Source organism: Anguilla rostrata, chromosome 16, assembly GCF_018555375.3.
Source record: "Anguilla rostrata isolate EN2019 chromosome 16, ASM1855537v3, whole genome shotgun sequence".
Classification (NCBI taxonomy): domain Eukaryota; kingdom Metazoa; phylum Chordata; class Actinopteri; order Anguilliformes; family Anguillidae; genus Anguilla; species Anguilla rostrata.
The window spans coordinates 19,617,165-19,632,164 of NC_057948.1; the positions used below are offsets into that span (position 1 = coordinate 19,617,165).

The 15,000-nt window shown below is 54.0% G+C and overlaps 1 protein-coding gene across 6 annotated transcripts in view; it reads left to right on the top strand.

Annotated features, from left to right (window-relative positions):
• The window catches only part of dennd4a (DENN/MADD domain containing 4A), a 65,583-nt gene that overhangs the window by 25,913 nt on the left and 24,670 nt on the right, over positions 1-15,000 (top strand). For 4 of the 6 annotated variants that reach the window (XM_064312136.1, XM_064312132.1, XM_064312134.1 and 1 more), the window contains exons 4-15: positions 35-104; positions 2,502-2,671; positions 4,222-4,460; positions 5,050-5,116; positions 5,455-5,513; positions 5,852-5,996; positions 6,873-7,048; positions 7,772-7,872; positions 11,103-11,324; positions 12,235-12,380; positions 12,947-12,985; positions 14,750-14,883. In XM_064312136.1, coding sequence (XP_064168206.1) covers positions 35-104; positions 2,502-2,671; positions 4,222-4,460; positions 5,050-5,116; positions 5,455-5,513; positions 5,852-5,996; positions 6,873-7,048; positions 7,772-7,872; positions 11,103-11,324; positions 12,235-12,380; positions 12,947-12,985; positions 14,750-14,883 — 1,568 coding nt within the window. The remainder of the gene's footprint in view (positions 1-34; positions 105-2,501; positions 2,672-4,221; positions 4,461-5,049; positions 5,117-5,454; positions 5,514-5,851; positions 5,997-6,872; positions 7,049-7,771; positions 7,873-11,102; positions 11,325-12,234; positions 12,381-12,946; positions 12,986-14,749; positions 14,884-15,000) is intronic. The other 2 variants (XM_064312135.1, XM_064312137.1) reach the window with 1 other exon arrangement.

Genomic DNA, 15,000 nt, shown 5'->3' on the forward strand with positions numbered 1-15,000 from the left:
GACATTATGAATCCCTGTCTCCTTTCTCCTGCAGTGGGGTTCCTCAGTCTACTTATGCTACAAGAAGTCTGTGGCCAAAACCAACACTATAGCCTACAAAGCAGGTGAGTGGCTGTCTGCTGACTAAGCTCCTAAATGAACCAGATGAAGGCTCCGCGGACATTTTCAGCATTAAGGCATTAAAGTTCTGCAGCCTTTGTGTTGCTTTTCTAAGCCAACTTTAAGCTCCCTGCTGACGCCTGGGGGTTTACAGAGATCTGCGTTCTGAAATGATTTTGCGAGCGCATGGCGCTGGTATGGCGCTGATGAGCAGCGGCTCTAGGATCCGGATGAGATGAGTCAGAACCGCCGCTCGACTCCAGCACGCTCCGGGAAAAAGGCTCGCGATTTACGGGAACGCCGCGGAAAAACACGTCCCCGCTGTCTCCGCTGATCTGGCACGTCTCTCAGCGCTGTAAATCTCCCCCCCCGACGCCGGAGGAGCGCAGGCTGTGAGACACTGCGTACGCAGCACAGGGCCTGGGGCAGCTGCGTCGCAGACGGCTTTCCCGCCCGAGCGCTGCGCTGAGAGGGGGCCGATGCGCGCGTCCTCCTCCGGCAGAGTCGCATTCCGCAGCGCTGCTGTTTGAGAGCGCTGGAGCGCGAAGCTGTCCACTGCCTCTGTCCCTCTCGCTGTCGTAATGACCGCTCTGAGCGAGGGGAAATGAGAGAGCGGACTCGCGCCCGCGTGACAGACGTGTGCGGTGAACCTGCCTGAACGCGATGCTCAGGCTCCTGAATCGCAGGGCCGAGCCCCAGGGGAGATGCTGCCGTTACTGTCCTTCTGAAACACGAAGCGCACCGGTAAATGTTCGGGGGTTGAATTCAAAATTGTATGGAGTCCCGGTTTATCCGATAAGCAAATGAAGAGATGAACGCAGACGCGTGGACAGATGTGCGCCGCGGTGTGCGTTGGACGGGGGCGTTCCCTGGCGACCGTTCTGCAGTCTGCCTCGTCGTCTGTGCCGAGGGGTGGGGGGGACTTGGGTGAAGGCGCCGATAATCTGCTGATTTAGCGCGTGAGAGGAACAGCCTGAACCCGTCCCCGCCCGCTAACGTGGCAGCTGTTGCTGCTTGCTTGTGTAATGGCGGGTTTAGCGCTGACAGTTTGAATTAAGTCTGCTGTGTGTTTTAATGAGTGTCTTCGCAGGGAACGCCCTGTTAGTCAGTTATCGGATGTCCAGCGCCAGACTCCCTGACACGTGTCTCTGGGTCACTGGAAACACAGGGGCTTTAAGTGGGCACAGACCTAACAAACACAGCTCACAACATGCACCAGCACCCGCACTTTCCACACAAACCCCTATAAACTGCTCAAATATAGCGTCTTTTACGTGTCCGTTCAGCTTGTCAGTGAACTCTGTGACAGACAGACTAGAAAAAATGTGAAATCTATGAGTCAGTGTGACTACCTCCAGCAGGGCGGTCTGTGTTTTTGAAATAAAGGCCATGTAAGGGAAGGCCTGTAGCTTCTCCCACTGGAAGTGGAATATTCACAGAGTGGAGCATGGCTTCATGAAGTCACTCTCATTAGGGTGCTGTCTGGGTGAGCTTCTCATACTGAAGCATGCTTATAAGAGACTGAAGCTTTGAGAGCTTTTTAACGCTACCATTGCCTCACTGGCTTGAACCAATCAAAATGTAAATGAAAATGGAAATGGAAATGGAAAGTATATCTGCTATCTGTTTGAGAGTGTGCATTCAGTACAGCTGGTCTGTACTGTGTGTTTGCTGGCTGTGTCAGTGAGCAGACTGAAGAGCTGGTCTGTACTGTGTGTTTTCTGGCTGTTTCAGTGAGCAGGCTGAAGAGCTGGTCTGTACTGTGTGTTTGCTCAGGGAGCAGATTGATGCCTGTGTTCTGCGTGTTTGTGTTCAGAGCTGGTCTGTACTGTGTGTTTGCTCAGGGAGCAGATTGATGCCTGTGTTCTGTGTGCTTGTGTTCAGGGCTGCTCTGTACTGTGTGTTTGTGCTCAGGGAGCAGATTGATGCTCTGTGTGTTTGCTGTGTTGTGTGTTGCAGGCAGCAGATTGATGCCTGTGTTCTGCGTGTTTGTGTTCAGGAGCGTGACTCTGTACTGTGTGTTTGTGCTCAGGGAGCAGATTGATGCCTGTGTTCTGTGTGTTTGTGCTCAGGGAGCAGATTGATGCCTGTGTTCTGTGTGTTTGTGTTCAGGGCTGCTCTGTACTGTGTGTTTGCTCAGGCAGCAGATTGATGCCTGTGTTCTGCGTGTTTGTGTTCAGGGAGCAGATTGATGCCTGTGTTCTGCGTGTTTGTGTTCAGGGCTGCTCTGTACTGTGTGTTTGCTCAGGCAGCAGATTGATGCCTGTGTTCTGTGTGTTTGCTCAGGCAGCAGATTGATGCCTGTGTTCTGTGTGTTTGCTCAGGCAGCAGATTGATGCCTGTGTTCTGTGTGTTTGCTCAGGCAGCAGATTGATGCCTGTGTTCTGCGTGTTTGTGTTCAGGGCTTCTCTGCAGGCACCCTGAGGAGGACTACGAGTCATTCCCACTGCCGGAGTCAGTGCCCCTCTTCTGCCTCCCCATGGGAGCCACCATCGAGTGCTGGCCTTCGCAGACCAAGTACTCCCTGCCCGTCTTCTCCACCTTCGTCCTGACTGGAGCCTCTGGGGAAAAGGTAAGACAAACAAGGTTCTTTCTTTCTTTCTGTTTCTCTGTTCTTCTTTTTCTCTTTCATTTTGCTTTTATTCATCTCTGAATTTATTTAAAGTTTGGAATAGCGCTCACACCCTCGACCCTGTGCACACTTTCCCACAGAACGGGAAACATCACCGCACACGCTCAGAAATGAAAACAGGCGCAGAGGTTACGCGGTCACAGTGAAATACGCGCTGGTCCTTGTGTAAACAGCGCTGCTGCCTGTTTGAGGCGCAGAACTAGGGCAGTGGGGCGAGAGGCCTGTCTGTTTACCTCAGAAACGCGGGGAGTTCGCTGAGAGGCGACCCTAAATCGAGCGAGCAAGCGAGCGCGGTGAGGAGCCCCTCTGTGGCGGGTGTGACGGCTCGGCTGGCCCCCCGCGCTGGGCTCTGTCTGACTCCGGGGTGAACCCAGCCCAGCGGAAATGCCTGGCAGCGGCGGCGGGTCCGGCGGGGCCCATAAACACAGCCTGCTCTGCGGAGTCAGAGTGATTCAGCTTCTCAGCGTGTCAGCCACTGACCCAGAATCAGCCGCCCCCATGACTTACCTAATTAACCCCCACATGTACATACTCTTACATGTGGTCCCAGCCACAAACACACACATACTCCTAACAGACACTCACATGCACCCCACAGACATACGCAGACACACGCTTACCTATGTCCCCAGTCCCATACACACGCAAACACACATAAACACACTCCCGATTCCACTGCTGGATGTCTCCCCAGCACTCATATGTACATCCAGGAACACACTTGCACACTCAAGTGTGCGCACACACACTCACACACACTCACACACACTTCTTCTACCTCTGGGCCTGCATTTTAACTGAGAAATTAAGAAACTGAAACTCAACATCGACAGAAAAGTGCGTTCAAGGGCCGTCTGTCCGTTTGCACTGAACTTCTGAGTGCAGATACCGGAGAGTGATTTTAAAATCGGTAAAAGCATGCTGAAGCATGCACTCTGATTAAATTATTACTGAGCCTTTAACAATGTATTGCATTTTCTTTTGTGTTTTAAATAGACGTGACTTAACTGCAAGATGACTTGCATGACTAAAAGGCGAAATAAGATGATCTTGTGAGATAACTGCTGAATATATGTATGTTGTCAATGTCAGTTTCATTTTGTCCTTTTTTTTCATCAAGTTCTTCATTGGACATCCATCTTCTTGAATTATTAGCCATTAAATAAAATTTGCATTGAATGTTAACACAGAAAAAGAACAAAACCATTGAATGTATTAAAAGTAGTGTATACATGTATTAAAATGATTTAAAAGGAAATGTGAAAAGACAGGCCTTTGAGTGTAAAATGGCTTTGTCTCGGTCACTTCTGTGTGACGGTGCTGCTGGCAGGCCTGGGTGTGATATTGTGCTGATTCTGTGGAAGATGTGTTACTTCTGCTCTGCTATCTTGCTGGCTAATTTCCTCACCACTCAAGAGGTCTTAATGTGCGCTTGTGTGTGTGTGTGTGTGTGTGTGTGTGTGTGCGCGTGTGCGTGTGTCTGCCTGCAGGTGTACGGAGCTGCTATCCAGTTCTACGAGCCGTACCCTCAGGAGCGCCTGACGGACCGGCAGCGCTCCCAGCTGGGCCTGCTGGACGGGGAGAGGAAGGGCGGCGGCCCCAGGGCCGTGCACACCAACAAGTGCATCTGCCTGCTCTCGCACTGGCCCTTCTTCCACGCCTTCCGGAAGTTCCTCACCTTCCTGTACCGCTACTCCATCTCCGGCCCCCACGCGCTGCCCATCGAGAAGTGAGTGGCGCCTCAGCGGGCGGGCGGGGGATCGCAGCGGTGCGGCCGTGGCGGGAGTCGCAGAGCTCTGAAAGCGCTCTGTCGGTCTGTGCTCTGTGCGGTTGAGGTGTTGGCTGAGGTGCAGCTCTGGATTGTTCCAGCTCTAAATGTGGCGCTGAGTGAAGTTAGTGACGCGCGGGGGACCCGTGTCTGCGTTCCCCTCACACACACACCACACCTCTGACCACGCCCTTATCCCACAGCATCCGATGACAGACTGTGTTTGGGTGCGGAGCTGGCGGTGCAGGCACGCTGGGTGGTTGGGATGTTTACGCGCTGTGGTGTTACTGCTAATGTGCTGTTTTTACAGCGTGTTAATATGTGGTGTTACTGCTAATGTGCTGTTTTTACAGCGTGTTAATATGTGGCGTTATTGCTAATGTGCTGTTTTTACAACGTGTTAATGCACAGCTGTTTGAGTAATGTACTGTGTCGGTGTGTTAGGACGCTGTGCTCTGGTGTTCATGCACTGGGTTGTCGGCAGGCTAAAGCAGTGTTAACACGCTGTTTTTTGGTGCGTTAATGCAGATGTGCTTTCCTCTGTCCGCAGGCACGTCTCGCACTTCATGCACAAGGTCCCCTTCCCCTCTTCCCAGAGGCCCCGGATACTGGTGCAGGTGAGCAACATGCAGGGGCGGGTCCCGCTTTAGCTCCGCCTCCTGTTTGGCTGTTATAAAAATATGTCTTTTCTCTGGAGTAACTTTCACAAGTTTTCGCACACAAAAGCCACCGTTTACATGGTTTAGAAGCCTGTTGGCCTTAAACCCTCTGCTGCGCAGTGGGGCTCCGTGTGCTTGTGCTTAGGATACGCTGTGTGGTTATCACTGTGTGTCATTCTATTTGTGTGATTATCTCTACGTGATTATCTCTTTGTCTATATGTGCTTATCTCTGTGTTGTTATCTGTGTGATCGTCTCTGTTATTATCTCTGGGTAATTATCTCTGTGTGTCGCAGTTGTCCCCACATGACAGCCTGATGCTGAGCCAGCCAGTGTCCTCACCCCTGCCCCTGAGGTAGGTAAAACCCTGCTCATTTTAGCACATCAGTGTTGGTGTAGGTATCCTCTATTTATGAAGGCATAGTGATTCAAACTTTGAAACTACTTCAGTAACATACAGGGATTTATAAAAATCTCAACCTACAACATGTGTACAGATACATTTTATAAACATCAGTGTGTGCACAACACAGTTCAATGGGTAAAAAAGTGGTTTTAAGTCATGTGTGAATTGAATATGTATTCTGTGTGTGGTATGATTTCACATGCAGGCTTACAGTATGAGTATGGATGTGTGGGGTCAGGTGTGTTGTTTGCGTGTTTAACCCGCCTCTGTGGCGTTGCCGGGGGCAGCGGCAGCCGGTTCTCCACGCTGCTGCAGAACCTGGGCCCGCAGAACGCCGTCACCCTGCTGGTGCTGGCCGTCACCGAGCACAAGATCCTGGTGCACTCGCTGCGGCCGGCCGTGCTGACCAGCGTGGCCGAGGCGCTGGTGTCGGTGAGTCGTGCGCGCACCTGGGGGCGTGGCTTAACTGGAACACTGCGGCAAAACCTGGCGGGCTGCTGGTTTACACTCACGCCACAGCTCAGAGCAGACTTCTCCCACATCGTTCCGCCTTTCTGAGCGCTGCCGGTTCTGCTGAAAAGTCTCGGGGATCTGCAGGTCCGGCTTTGAGCTGTAGCGGTGTCTACAGAGTTTAGCTGTTTCAAACACGTGCTGTACCTGACAGTGCGCTGCTCACGGTGCACTGCTGCTAGCGACGATCAGAATGGTAGTAATACAGGCAGCTTGCGCTGGTCTGTAGAGGTCTGCTGTGAAGGTTGTTGTGTTGTGTTTTAAAGTGAAGTAAAACACCCACCTGTGGTGGTCTTAATGCTCTGCTACCTGAGGGTGCTTGGCAGCCGTAGTCGAGGCTCCACAAGCAATGATTTCTAAGTAGAATGGAATGACTGGGGTGATGGGGGAGGGAGGTATCGAGAGGGCTACAATCTGGTTACACATGGATTAGGGCTGGAGAGAGGGCACTTTGTGTATCCTGTGGCCCTAGAGCTGTGTGGCTTTATGGTCCCACACAAATGTTTGGAATTTAAAGATGTGTTTTAAACTGCTGAGAAGGAACAGAAAGTGGGGCTTACGTTACATGAAAGCAGCATTATAACAGCGCATAAATTCTTCCTCATAATAGGCGATTGAATTAAATTTTTTTCTGAGCATGACCACAGTCTGCACTCCGCACCACACCAGCCCACATGCCTGTTCTGGATTCAGACCCTGTGTGCACTGGGGGTGGATGTCCCACCTCTTTGTTCTTTGGCGTGTGCCTCAGGCTGACCGTGGGGTTCTGGGCCCTCCTGCTTTCTGTGTGTCGCTCAGATGATCTTCCCCTTCCACTGGCCGTGCCCGTACATCCCCTTGTGCCCGCTGGCCCTGGCCGGGGTGCTGAGCGCCCCCTGCCCCTTCATCGTGGGGGTGGACTCCCGCTACTTCGACCTGTACGAGCCCCCTCCCGACGTCAGCTGCGTGGACCTGGACACCAACAGCATTTCCCAGTGAGTGCAAGGACCCCCCCCTCCCTCAGACCCCAGACCCTAAAAACCTTCCAGCACACTCCCCTCTGTTTCCATTGCCTTTCCCCTTCTTTCCCTGTGGAGGCAGCTCTTCCTCCCCACACACACACACACACACACACACACGCACACACACACACACACACGCACACACACACACACACCCTTGCAGTCGTGACTCCTCTCTCTGTAGACTCCCCTGTGCTGAGTTCTCTCTCTTTTATCTCTTTTCTGTGTTGAGTGCAGCTCCTTCCCTTGTTCTCCTGCTGTACAGCCTCGCCTCCCAAGGCAGTCCATTAAGGAGACATCCCCGCGTACAGGCTTTTACAGAAGCCCCATGTAATAATGATAACTGCATAATGGCGCGCTCTTCCCCTGAGCACTGTGTGCTGCTTATTTGTCAGGAAGGAAGCCCTGCTGTTATAGCATCGTGCAGGGAGTACATGGACACAGGGACATGTATTCACTGTGTGACATTTACACGTTTTCTGCGCAGATAAGATGCCCTTTCTGTCGGTGTGTAGAAAGCGGTAAGGTCTGTGGAAGTGTGTTTTCCTGGATGCAGGCCGTGATGTGCTTGTTTTTTCGGTGGGACAGGGGAGGGGCGAGGTTGTCTTTGTTTTGTCCGGGGGTCTCCGGCCATGGAGAGCACTCCGCTGGCGCCTCCCGTTTTGTTTTGACGGCGAACGTTCGCTTCGCTTCCAGCACCGAAGATAAGAGGGCCCTGACCTGGAAGATCCTGCCCAAGAAGGCCTGCAAGAACCTGCTCAACGTCCTCAACAACCTGTACCAGCAGCTGGCCGAAGGTGTGTGCCCAGACTGAGCTCTGTCTCCCCTCTCCCACCCAAACTGAGCTCTCCCACCCCTCTCCCACCCAAACTGAGCTCTCCCACCCCTCTCCCACCCAAACTGAGCTCTCCCACCCCTCTCCCACCCAAACTGAGCTCTCCCACCCCTCTCCCACCCAAACTGAGCTCTCCCACCCCTCCTCTCATATCCCAGCAGCTGTGATCTGAGGTATTCTTCTCCTTCGTTCATTTAAAGTAAATGGAAAGACAGGCAGTGCGGCCTGTCTGCAGAGACACAGGAGAGGGAGTAATTGGCTCTGTAGCGGGGCTGCTGCTCCTATTGGCCGCTGTCCTGTCCCGGTGATGAGATATTAGCGCCGTGTAGATTTCTGTGTGCGCGGCGGAATTCCCACCCTGAGTGCCAGAGCGGCAGGGAAACCTCACACCCCCCAGTGATAAATCTCACTCACAAAGCCAGAGTAAATTACAGACACATACATCACGTCTGTGCTCACCCTCGCTACAGCACAAAGGCCTGGCGCATGAAGGCCTTCGCTGCCGTGCCGTCAGGTTCCTTCTGCAGTTTGTGGCCCTTTGGTGGTGTGACGGCAACGTGGGGAAGTGGTCAGAGAGGTGGGCTATTTGTACCCTGAAGGCTGCGGGTTTGATGCCCAAATGGAGAACTGCATTGACACGGTATCCTTAAGTGAGTCACATAAGCCTATTTAATGCCTCATTAAGTGCTGTTAAATATAATACTGTAATAAGGAGAACTCTGGAAGTTGCCATGGTTACAAGCTTCCCCGAAACTAGTTGTTACTTAGCAGAAAGCGCTAATAATAATCTTAGCAATTATAATTAGTCTGCATGTTAGAGAGAATTCTGAGATGTGCACAGTGTGCTGGAGTTGGCTTTTCTCTGGTGTTATTTTTTACTGTTTTGTTCTTCAGCTCACCAATATAACATCTTTTTAAAGGGTGCTGTTGACACATCCCAGTTTGATAGTATGTCCCGAGGGTTATAGGCATCTATAGGCGTAGATTATTTAAAAATCTTGTCATTTGGTAGCTGCCAGTGTTCCACAGAGACTGTGTGTAGGGTGTCAGACTGTTATGATTTGCCTGTAGGACTGTGTTGTAGTGTGTCACTGTCATCACTCTGTATGACTCTGACGTGCCCCCTGTGCGTGTGCCGTGTTTCTGACGTGACCTCTGTGCGTGTTAGCGTGTTTCTGACGTGACCTCTGTGCGTGTGCCGTGTTTCTGACGTGACCTCTGTGCGTGTTAGCGTGTTTCTGACGTGACCTCTGTGCGTGTGCCGTGTTTCTGACGTGACCTCTGTGCGTGTTAGCGTGTTTCTGACGTGACCTCTGTGCGTGTTAGCGTGTTTCTGACGTGACCTCTGTGCGTGTTAGCGTGTTTCTGACGTGACCTCTGTGCGTGTGGCGTGTTTCTGACGTGACCTCTGTGCGTGTTAGCGTGTTTCTGACGTGACCTCTGTGCGTGTTAGCGTGTTTCTGACGTGACCTCTGTGCGTGTTAGCGTGTTTCTGACGTGACCTCTGTGCGTGTGGCGTGTTTCTGACGTGACCTCTGTGCGTGTTAGCGTGTTTCTGACGTGACCTCTGTGCGTGTTAGCGTGTTTCTGACGTGACCTCTGTGCGTGTTAGCGTGTTTCTGACGTGACCTCTGTGCGTGTTAGCGTGTTTCTGACGTGGCCCCTGTGCGTGTGCTGTGTCTCTGACGTGACCTCTGTGCGTGTGCCGTGTCTCTGACGTGACCTCTGTGCGTGTTAGCGTGTCTCTGACGTGACCTCTGTGCGTGTTAGCGTGTTTCTGACGTGACCTCTGTGCGTGTTAGCGTGTTTCTGACGTGACCTCTGTGCGTGTTAGCGTGTTTCTGACGTGACCTCTGTGCGTGTGCCGTGTTTCTGACGTGACCTCTGTGCGTGTTAGCGTGTTTCTGACGTGACCTCTGTGCGTGTTAGCGTGTTTCTGACGTGACCTCTGTGCGTGTGCTGTGTCTCTGACCCTGTGCATGTGCTGTGTCTCTGACCCTGTGCATGTGCTGTGTCTCTGACGTGGCCCCTGTGCGTGTTAGCGTGTTTCTGACGTGACCTCTGTGCGTGTTAGCGTGTTTCTGACGTGACCCCTGTGCGTGTGCTGTGTCTCTGACGTGACCCCTGTGCGTGTGCTGTGTCTCTGACGTGGTCCCTGTGCGTGTGCTGTGTTTCTGACGTGCCCCCTGTGCGTGTGGTGTGTCTCTGACGTGACTCCTGTGCGTGTTAGCGTGTCTCTGACGTGCCCCCTGTGCGTGTGCTGTGTCTCTGACCCTGTGCGTGTGCTGTGTCTCTGACGTGCCCCCTGTGCGTGTGCTGTGTCTCTGACCCTGTGCGTGTGCTGTGTCTCTGACGTGCCCCTTGTGCGTGTGCTGTGTCTCTGACCCTGTGCGTGTGCTGTGTCTCTGACGTGCCCCCTGTGCGTGTGCTGTGTCTCTGACGCACCCCCTGTGCGTGTGCTGTGTCTCTGACCCTGTGCGTGTGCTGTGTCTCTGACGTGCCCCCTGTGCGTGTGCTGTGTTTCTGACCCTGTGCGTGTGCTGTGTCTCTGACCCTGTGCGTGTGCTGTGTCTCTGACGCACCCCCTGTGCGTGTGCTGTGTCTCTGACCCTGTGCGTGTGCTGTGTCTCTGACGTGCCCCCTGTGCGTGTGCTGTGTTTCTGACGTGGCCCCTGTGCGTGTGGCGTGTCTCTGACATGCCCCCTGTGCGTGTGGCGTGACTCTGACGTGCCCCCTGTGCGTGTGCTGTGTCTCTGACCTCTGTGCGCGTTAGTGTGTTTCTGACGTGCCCCCTGTGCGTGTTAGTGTGTTTCTGACGTGCCCTCTGTGCGTGTTAGCGTGTTTCTGACGTGCCCCCTGTGCGTGTTAGCGTGTTTCTGACGTGCCCCCTGTGCGTGTTAGCGTGTTTCTGACGTACCCCCTGTGCGTGTGGCGTGACTCTGACGTGGCCCCTGTGCGTGTTAGTGTGTTTCTGACGTGCCCTCTGTGCGTGTTAGCGTGTTTCTGACGTGCCCCCTGTGCGTGTTAGCGTGTTTCTGACGTGCCCCCTGTGCGTGTTAGCGTGTTTCTGACGTACCCCCTGTGCGTGTGGCGTGACTCTGACGTGGCCCCTGTGCGTGTGCTGTGTCTCTGACGTGGCCCCTGTGCGTGTGGCGTGACTCTGACGTGGCCCCTGTGCGTGTGCGTGCGCAGGCCAGCAGAGGCCCCGGGAGGACGGGCTGCTGGAGCTGGCCGTGAGCGAGCACTGTGACCTGGCCGGGGGGAAGAGCCTGCAGGCCCTGGAGATGGAGATCCAGGAGGCCTTCCTGCGCTTCATGGCCGCCGTGCTGAAGGGCTACCGCTCCTACCTGCGGCCCATCACCCAGGCGCCCTCCGAGAAGGCCACCGACGCCAGCTCCCTGTTCGACCTGCAAGGTGAGCCTCCCTCCCAGCTGGGGCCAATCAGAGAGGATTATGGGGCGAGCCTAAGAGGATTTGCCTCTCCTGCCCTGTGGAATAAATGCCACAGTCTGAAGTGGTCAGTAAAGCTAGCCTTATAGCGATGGGACTAATTTAACATTGAGGAGGTTTATCTGTTTATGCTTGTGCCTGTGTGTGTGTGCGTGTGCGTGCGTTTTTTCTGTGTGTGTGTTTTTGTGTGAGCGTGTGCACGTGTGAGTCTCTCTTGTGGTCCATGTGTACTGATATGATAGCCAAAAAAAAGATCATAAGTGTAAAAATGCTTTTTGTTTATGTGCAGTTTCCCCTGCCTCTCCAAACGACCAGCCAGATGGCCCTGCTTAATGCATGAGCATTCTCATCTATGTTTTTCTTTTTAATGAATGAATGGGTGACCTTTGGAGGAACGCACAGGGATGTCAGGGCCAGCGCAGCAGCTGCTGCAGGTTTTCCAGTGCTGAAATCTGGCTCATGCTGCTTGCTGATGTCATTGTAGGCCGGGAAATTAGGCACGAGGATGTCCAGCTGGATTAGCACACTAAAAATAAAAAAATATAAAAAACAGATGGAAAGCACATCTGCCGCACCGTTACTTAACCACGGGAAAAGGCCAGGTGTGAGCGGATCGGGTTTTTCTGTCTCTCAGAGAGGATGTTTTGGTTGCGTCAGAGATGTTCATTCAGAAGATGGGTGTGTGGTACACTGTTAAACACTCCTGAATGGCAGCCAGGTGTGAGGTGGGGCTTGCCAGCGTGAGGTCTGTCTGTGTGTGTTTGTGTGCGTCTGTTTGTGTCAGGGTTCTGCTTCAGTAACGCTGTGCAGACACAGTCTGAGGGTAACTGTATCTGTCCGTCCGTCCGTCCGTCCGTCCGTCCCTCCTCCGCAGGGTTCTTGAGGAGTCGTGACCGCTCCCACCAGAAGTTCTACTCCCTCATGACCAAGACGCAGATGTTCATCCGCTTCATCGAGGAGTGCTCCTTCGTCAGCGACAAGGACGCCAGCCTGGCCTTCTTCGACGACTGCGTTGAGAAGGTGGGCGCGGCTCCTGACCCCACCCAGCCGCTCGCTGCCCCGCGCCTGTGCCCTCCTCTCCCTGTCCTGTCCCGTTCGGTTGGGTGTGCACTCTCTTGCGCTAGTTGGCTTGGAGCATTTGCCCTCCCGGGAACGTCGGGACGGGGTGTCCCCGATTCAGTACAGCCTCTGGCTGCTCAGTCCTCTGAGTGCTTTGAGTAATGAAAAAGAAGGAACTGTAAGCAACAGTAGCCTACATTCTTTCATTACCTTCAGAACATTTTTCATTAAGAAATGTGGAAACGCTCAGTAAAACTGTCTCACAAAGGGCAGGGGTGCGTGTTTATGAGGCTTGGAGGCCTTTAGAATAAGAAAGATTTAGTCAATGCATTGGTCATTTGGGTTCCACCCGCCAGCAACCCAACGAGCCAACTAGTGCTGTTGATTTGCTTCCAGGAACAATGCCAGTCCTGCTTGACTCTGTTGCTTCCCTGCAGATTGCTGCCTCTAATCAAATCTGTTTCTGTCTCTCTCTGTCGCTCTTGCTTTCTTGTCTCTCCCTCTGCTCTGACTGCCCGTGTGAGAAGCTGTACAACACAGAACGAAGTGCAGACAAAGGAGGGAAGGTAAGGCGTTCGGGCGTGGCACGGGGTGGCGGCACGCCACGCCTCGTTAAGTCCTTCTCTCGGACTCCCGCCAGGGAACACGCGTTAATGAGCAGTGCCGTGCTGTCGCGTTCGTTCAGAACATCACTGCGCAGGCTGCTCCGTCGGTCTCCACTGCCGCCATTTCAGAGAGAGCCTGCGGGGCGTAGCCTCCTGGAGCGCGGGTCCGAGCTCCGTCAGATTGACAGGCTTGAGGGCGGCCCAGTCGAAACGGAGAGACATCGCCTCAGGACAGGCCCTGCGGCCTCCTCTGGATCGGATGATCAGAGGATCAGCCGGAGTAATCGGACCCGCCGATCGATTGGCGTGAATCAGCAGGGCAGGGGGTGGTCGGGATGCCTGAGATCGCTCGTATGAGCTCCCGTTACCGGGCGCCCCTCCAGAGAGAGGCTGTGTCTCTGGGCTCGGGAGAGCGTACTGGATTTCACCCAGTGCCTGTAAACGCTGCGGGCGGGTCTCGCCGGTCGGGTCTTATTACGTCCTGCGGTCCTGAGCGAGGCGTGGTTGCGTCTTTAGCATAGCTAGCGTGACCCCTGTAACTCAGGATGGTGCTACTGCTCAGGCTCCGCCCCTGCCCCCCCTGACACCAGCTCTGCTACTGTGTGACTGAGGCCCACGCTGCCCATCCCCACAGAGAGCAGCAGCCAGCAGCCCTACGCCACAGCCCTCCTCCCTCCCTCCGCCATTCGCCCTGCCAGATCACTGCCGTGCTTTCCAGAGACGTCAGCCGGGCTTTGATCCCGCGCTCATTTGGCTCGTAGGGGGTGCGGGTGCTCAGGTGTGCAGTGTTGTTGAGGAGCTCGGAGCAGGCGCGTGTGGTTTGGTGCCAGAGAACGGCGTGGGTTGCTGGATTGCTCCGCAGGCCAAGTCGGCGGATTTAGACAGTCGGCTGGGTCAGTTGGCTGAGGCAGCGAGTGGAAACAGTGGGCTGGGTCGCTAGGTTCAGACGCTAATCGTACGGCTGCAGGGCTGCCAATTCCAGGAACTGCTGCTGGTCTTTACACAACCGACTAATACTTCAACAGTTTGAGTCTCAAAACACCTCGCCCCCTGGCCTGCAGAACTCCTGCTGTTCCCCCGCCCCTTCCTCAGCCCCGCCCGCTAGGCTCAAGGTCACGTTCAATTGGTGGAGATACTGTAACCGGGACCCCTGCAGTCTTCGCATTGCCAGATTTCCCATCCATATCTCAGATGAGGTCACAATGGGAAAAGCGCATTTTCTGCCCACTGAAAACTGGGTCACCTGCTGTTCCTTTCCACTGTGGTGAGCACACAGTCCGTAGTTCCCTCTCAAGATATCGACAGGCGTGCACGAGAGTCTGGTTCAGCAAGCGTAGCACAGCGCTACAGCACACAGGCTGACTGGCTGCTGTTCCCCTGTGCTCTATTGCCCCTCCTCCGGCTCCCTGAAGCTACTCTGCATCCCATAATCGTTTTCCGGGCAGAGCGGATTGTGGGTTTCCGTTTTTCGCTTTATAAACCGCGCTGTCTGCATTTCAGTTGTTTTTCTGCATTTCAGTACATAATTGTGGCTCTGGAGGGTTTTAGGGGAGAGCGATGCATCGCTGTCAGGCGTAATTGTTGTGCAGTAGTACAGTGTTCCGGTGCTAAGTGGTGCTTACTTTGCACGGTGGGTTTAGGGCAGCATGTGGGACCAGTGGCAGGATGTGGTCAGTCTCTACCTTGCGGGAGCGCTTGATGACGCTGCTCTGTCGCCCCCCCCAGGTCGATGGGGACCGTCCAGAGGATACCAGGCTCATAGAGCTGGACGAATCGCAACGCAGCGAGCACACCGTCTTCATCACCCCCCCAGAGCTGCCCCCGCTTCCTGAGGGAGAGGAGTATCCGCTGTGCTACAGGTACCCCAGTTCCCACGCGTACCCCCAAACCCACACATCACAGGACATTTACAAGGAAGCTGTCACTTTCATCTTTCCTGTGTTTTATTCTGTAAGTGTATATATGCTGATGTGTGT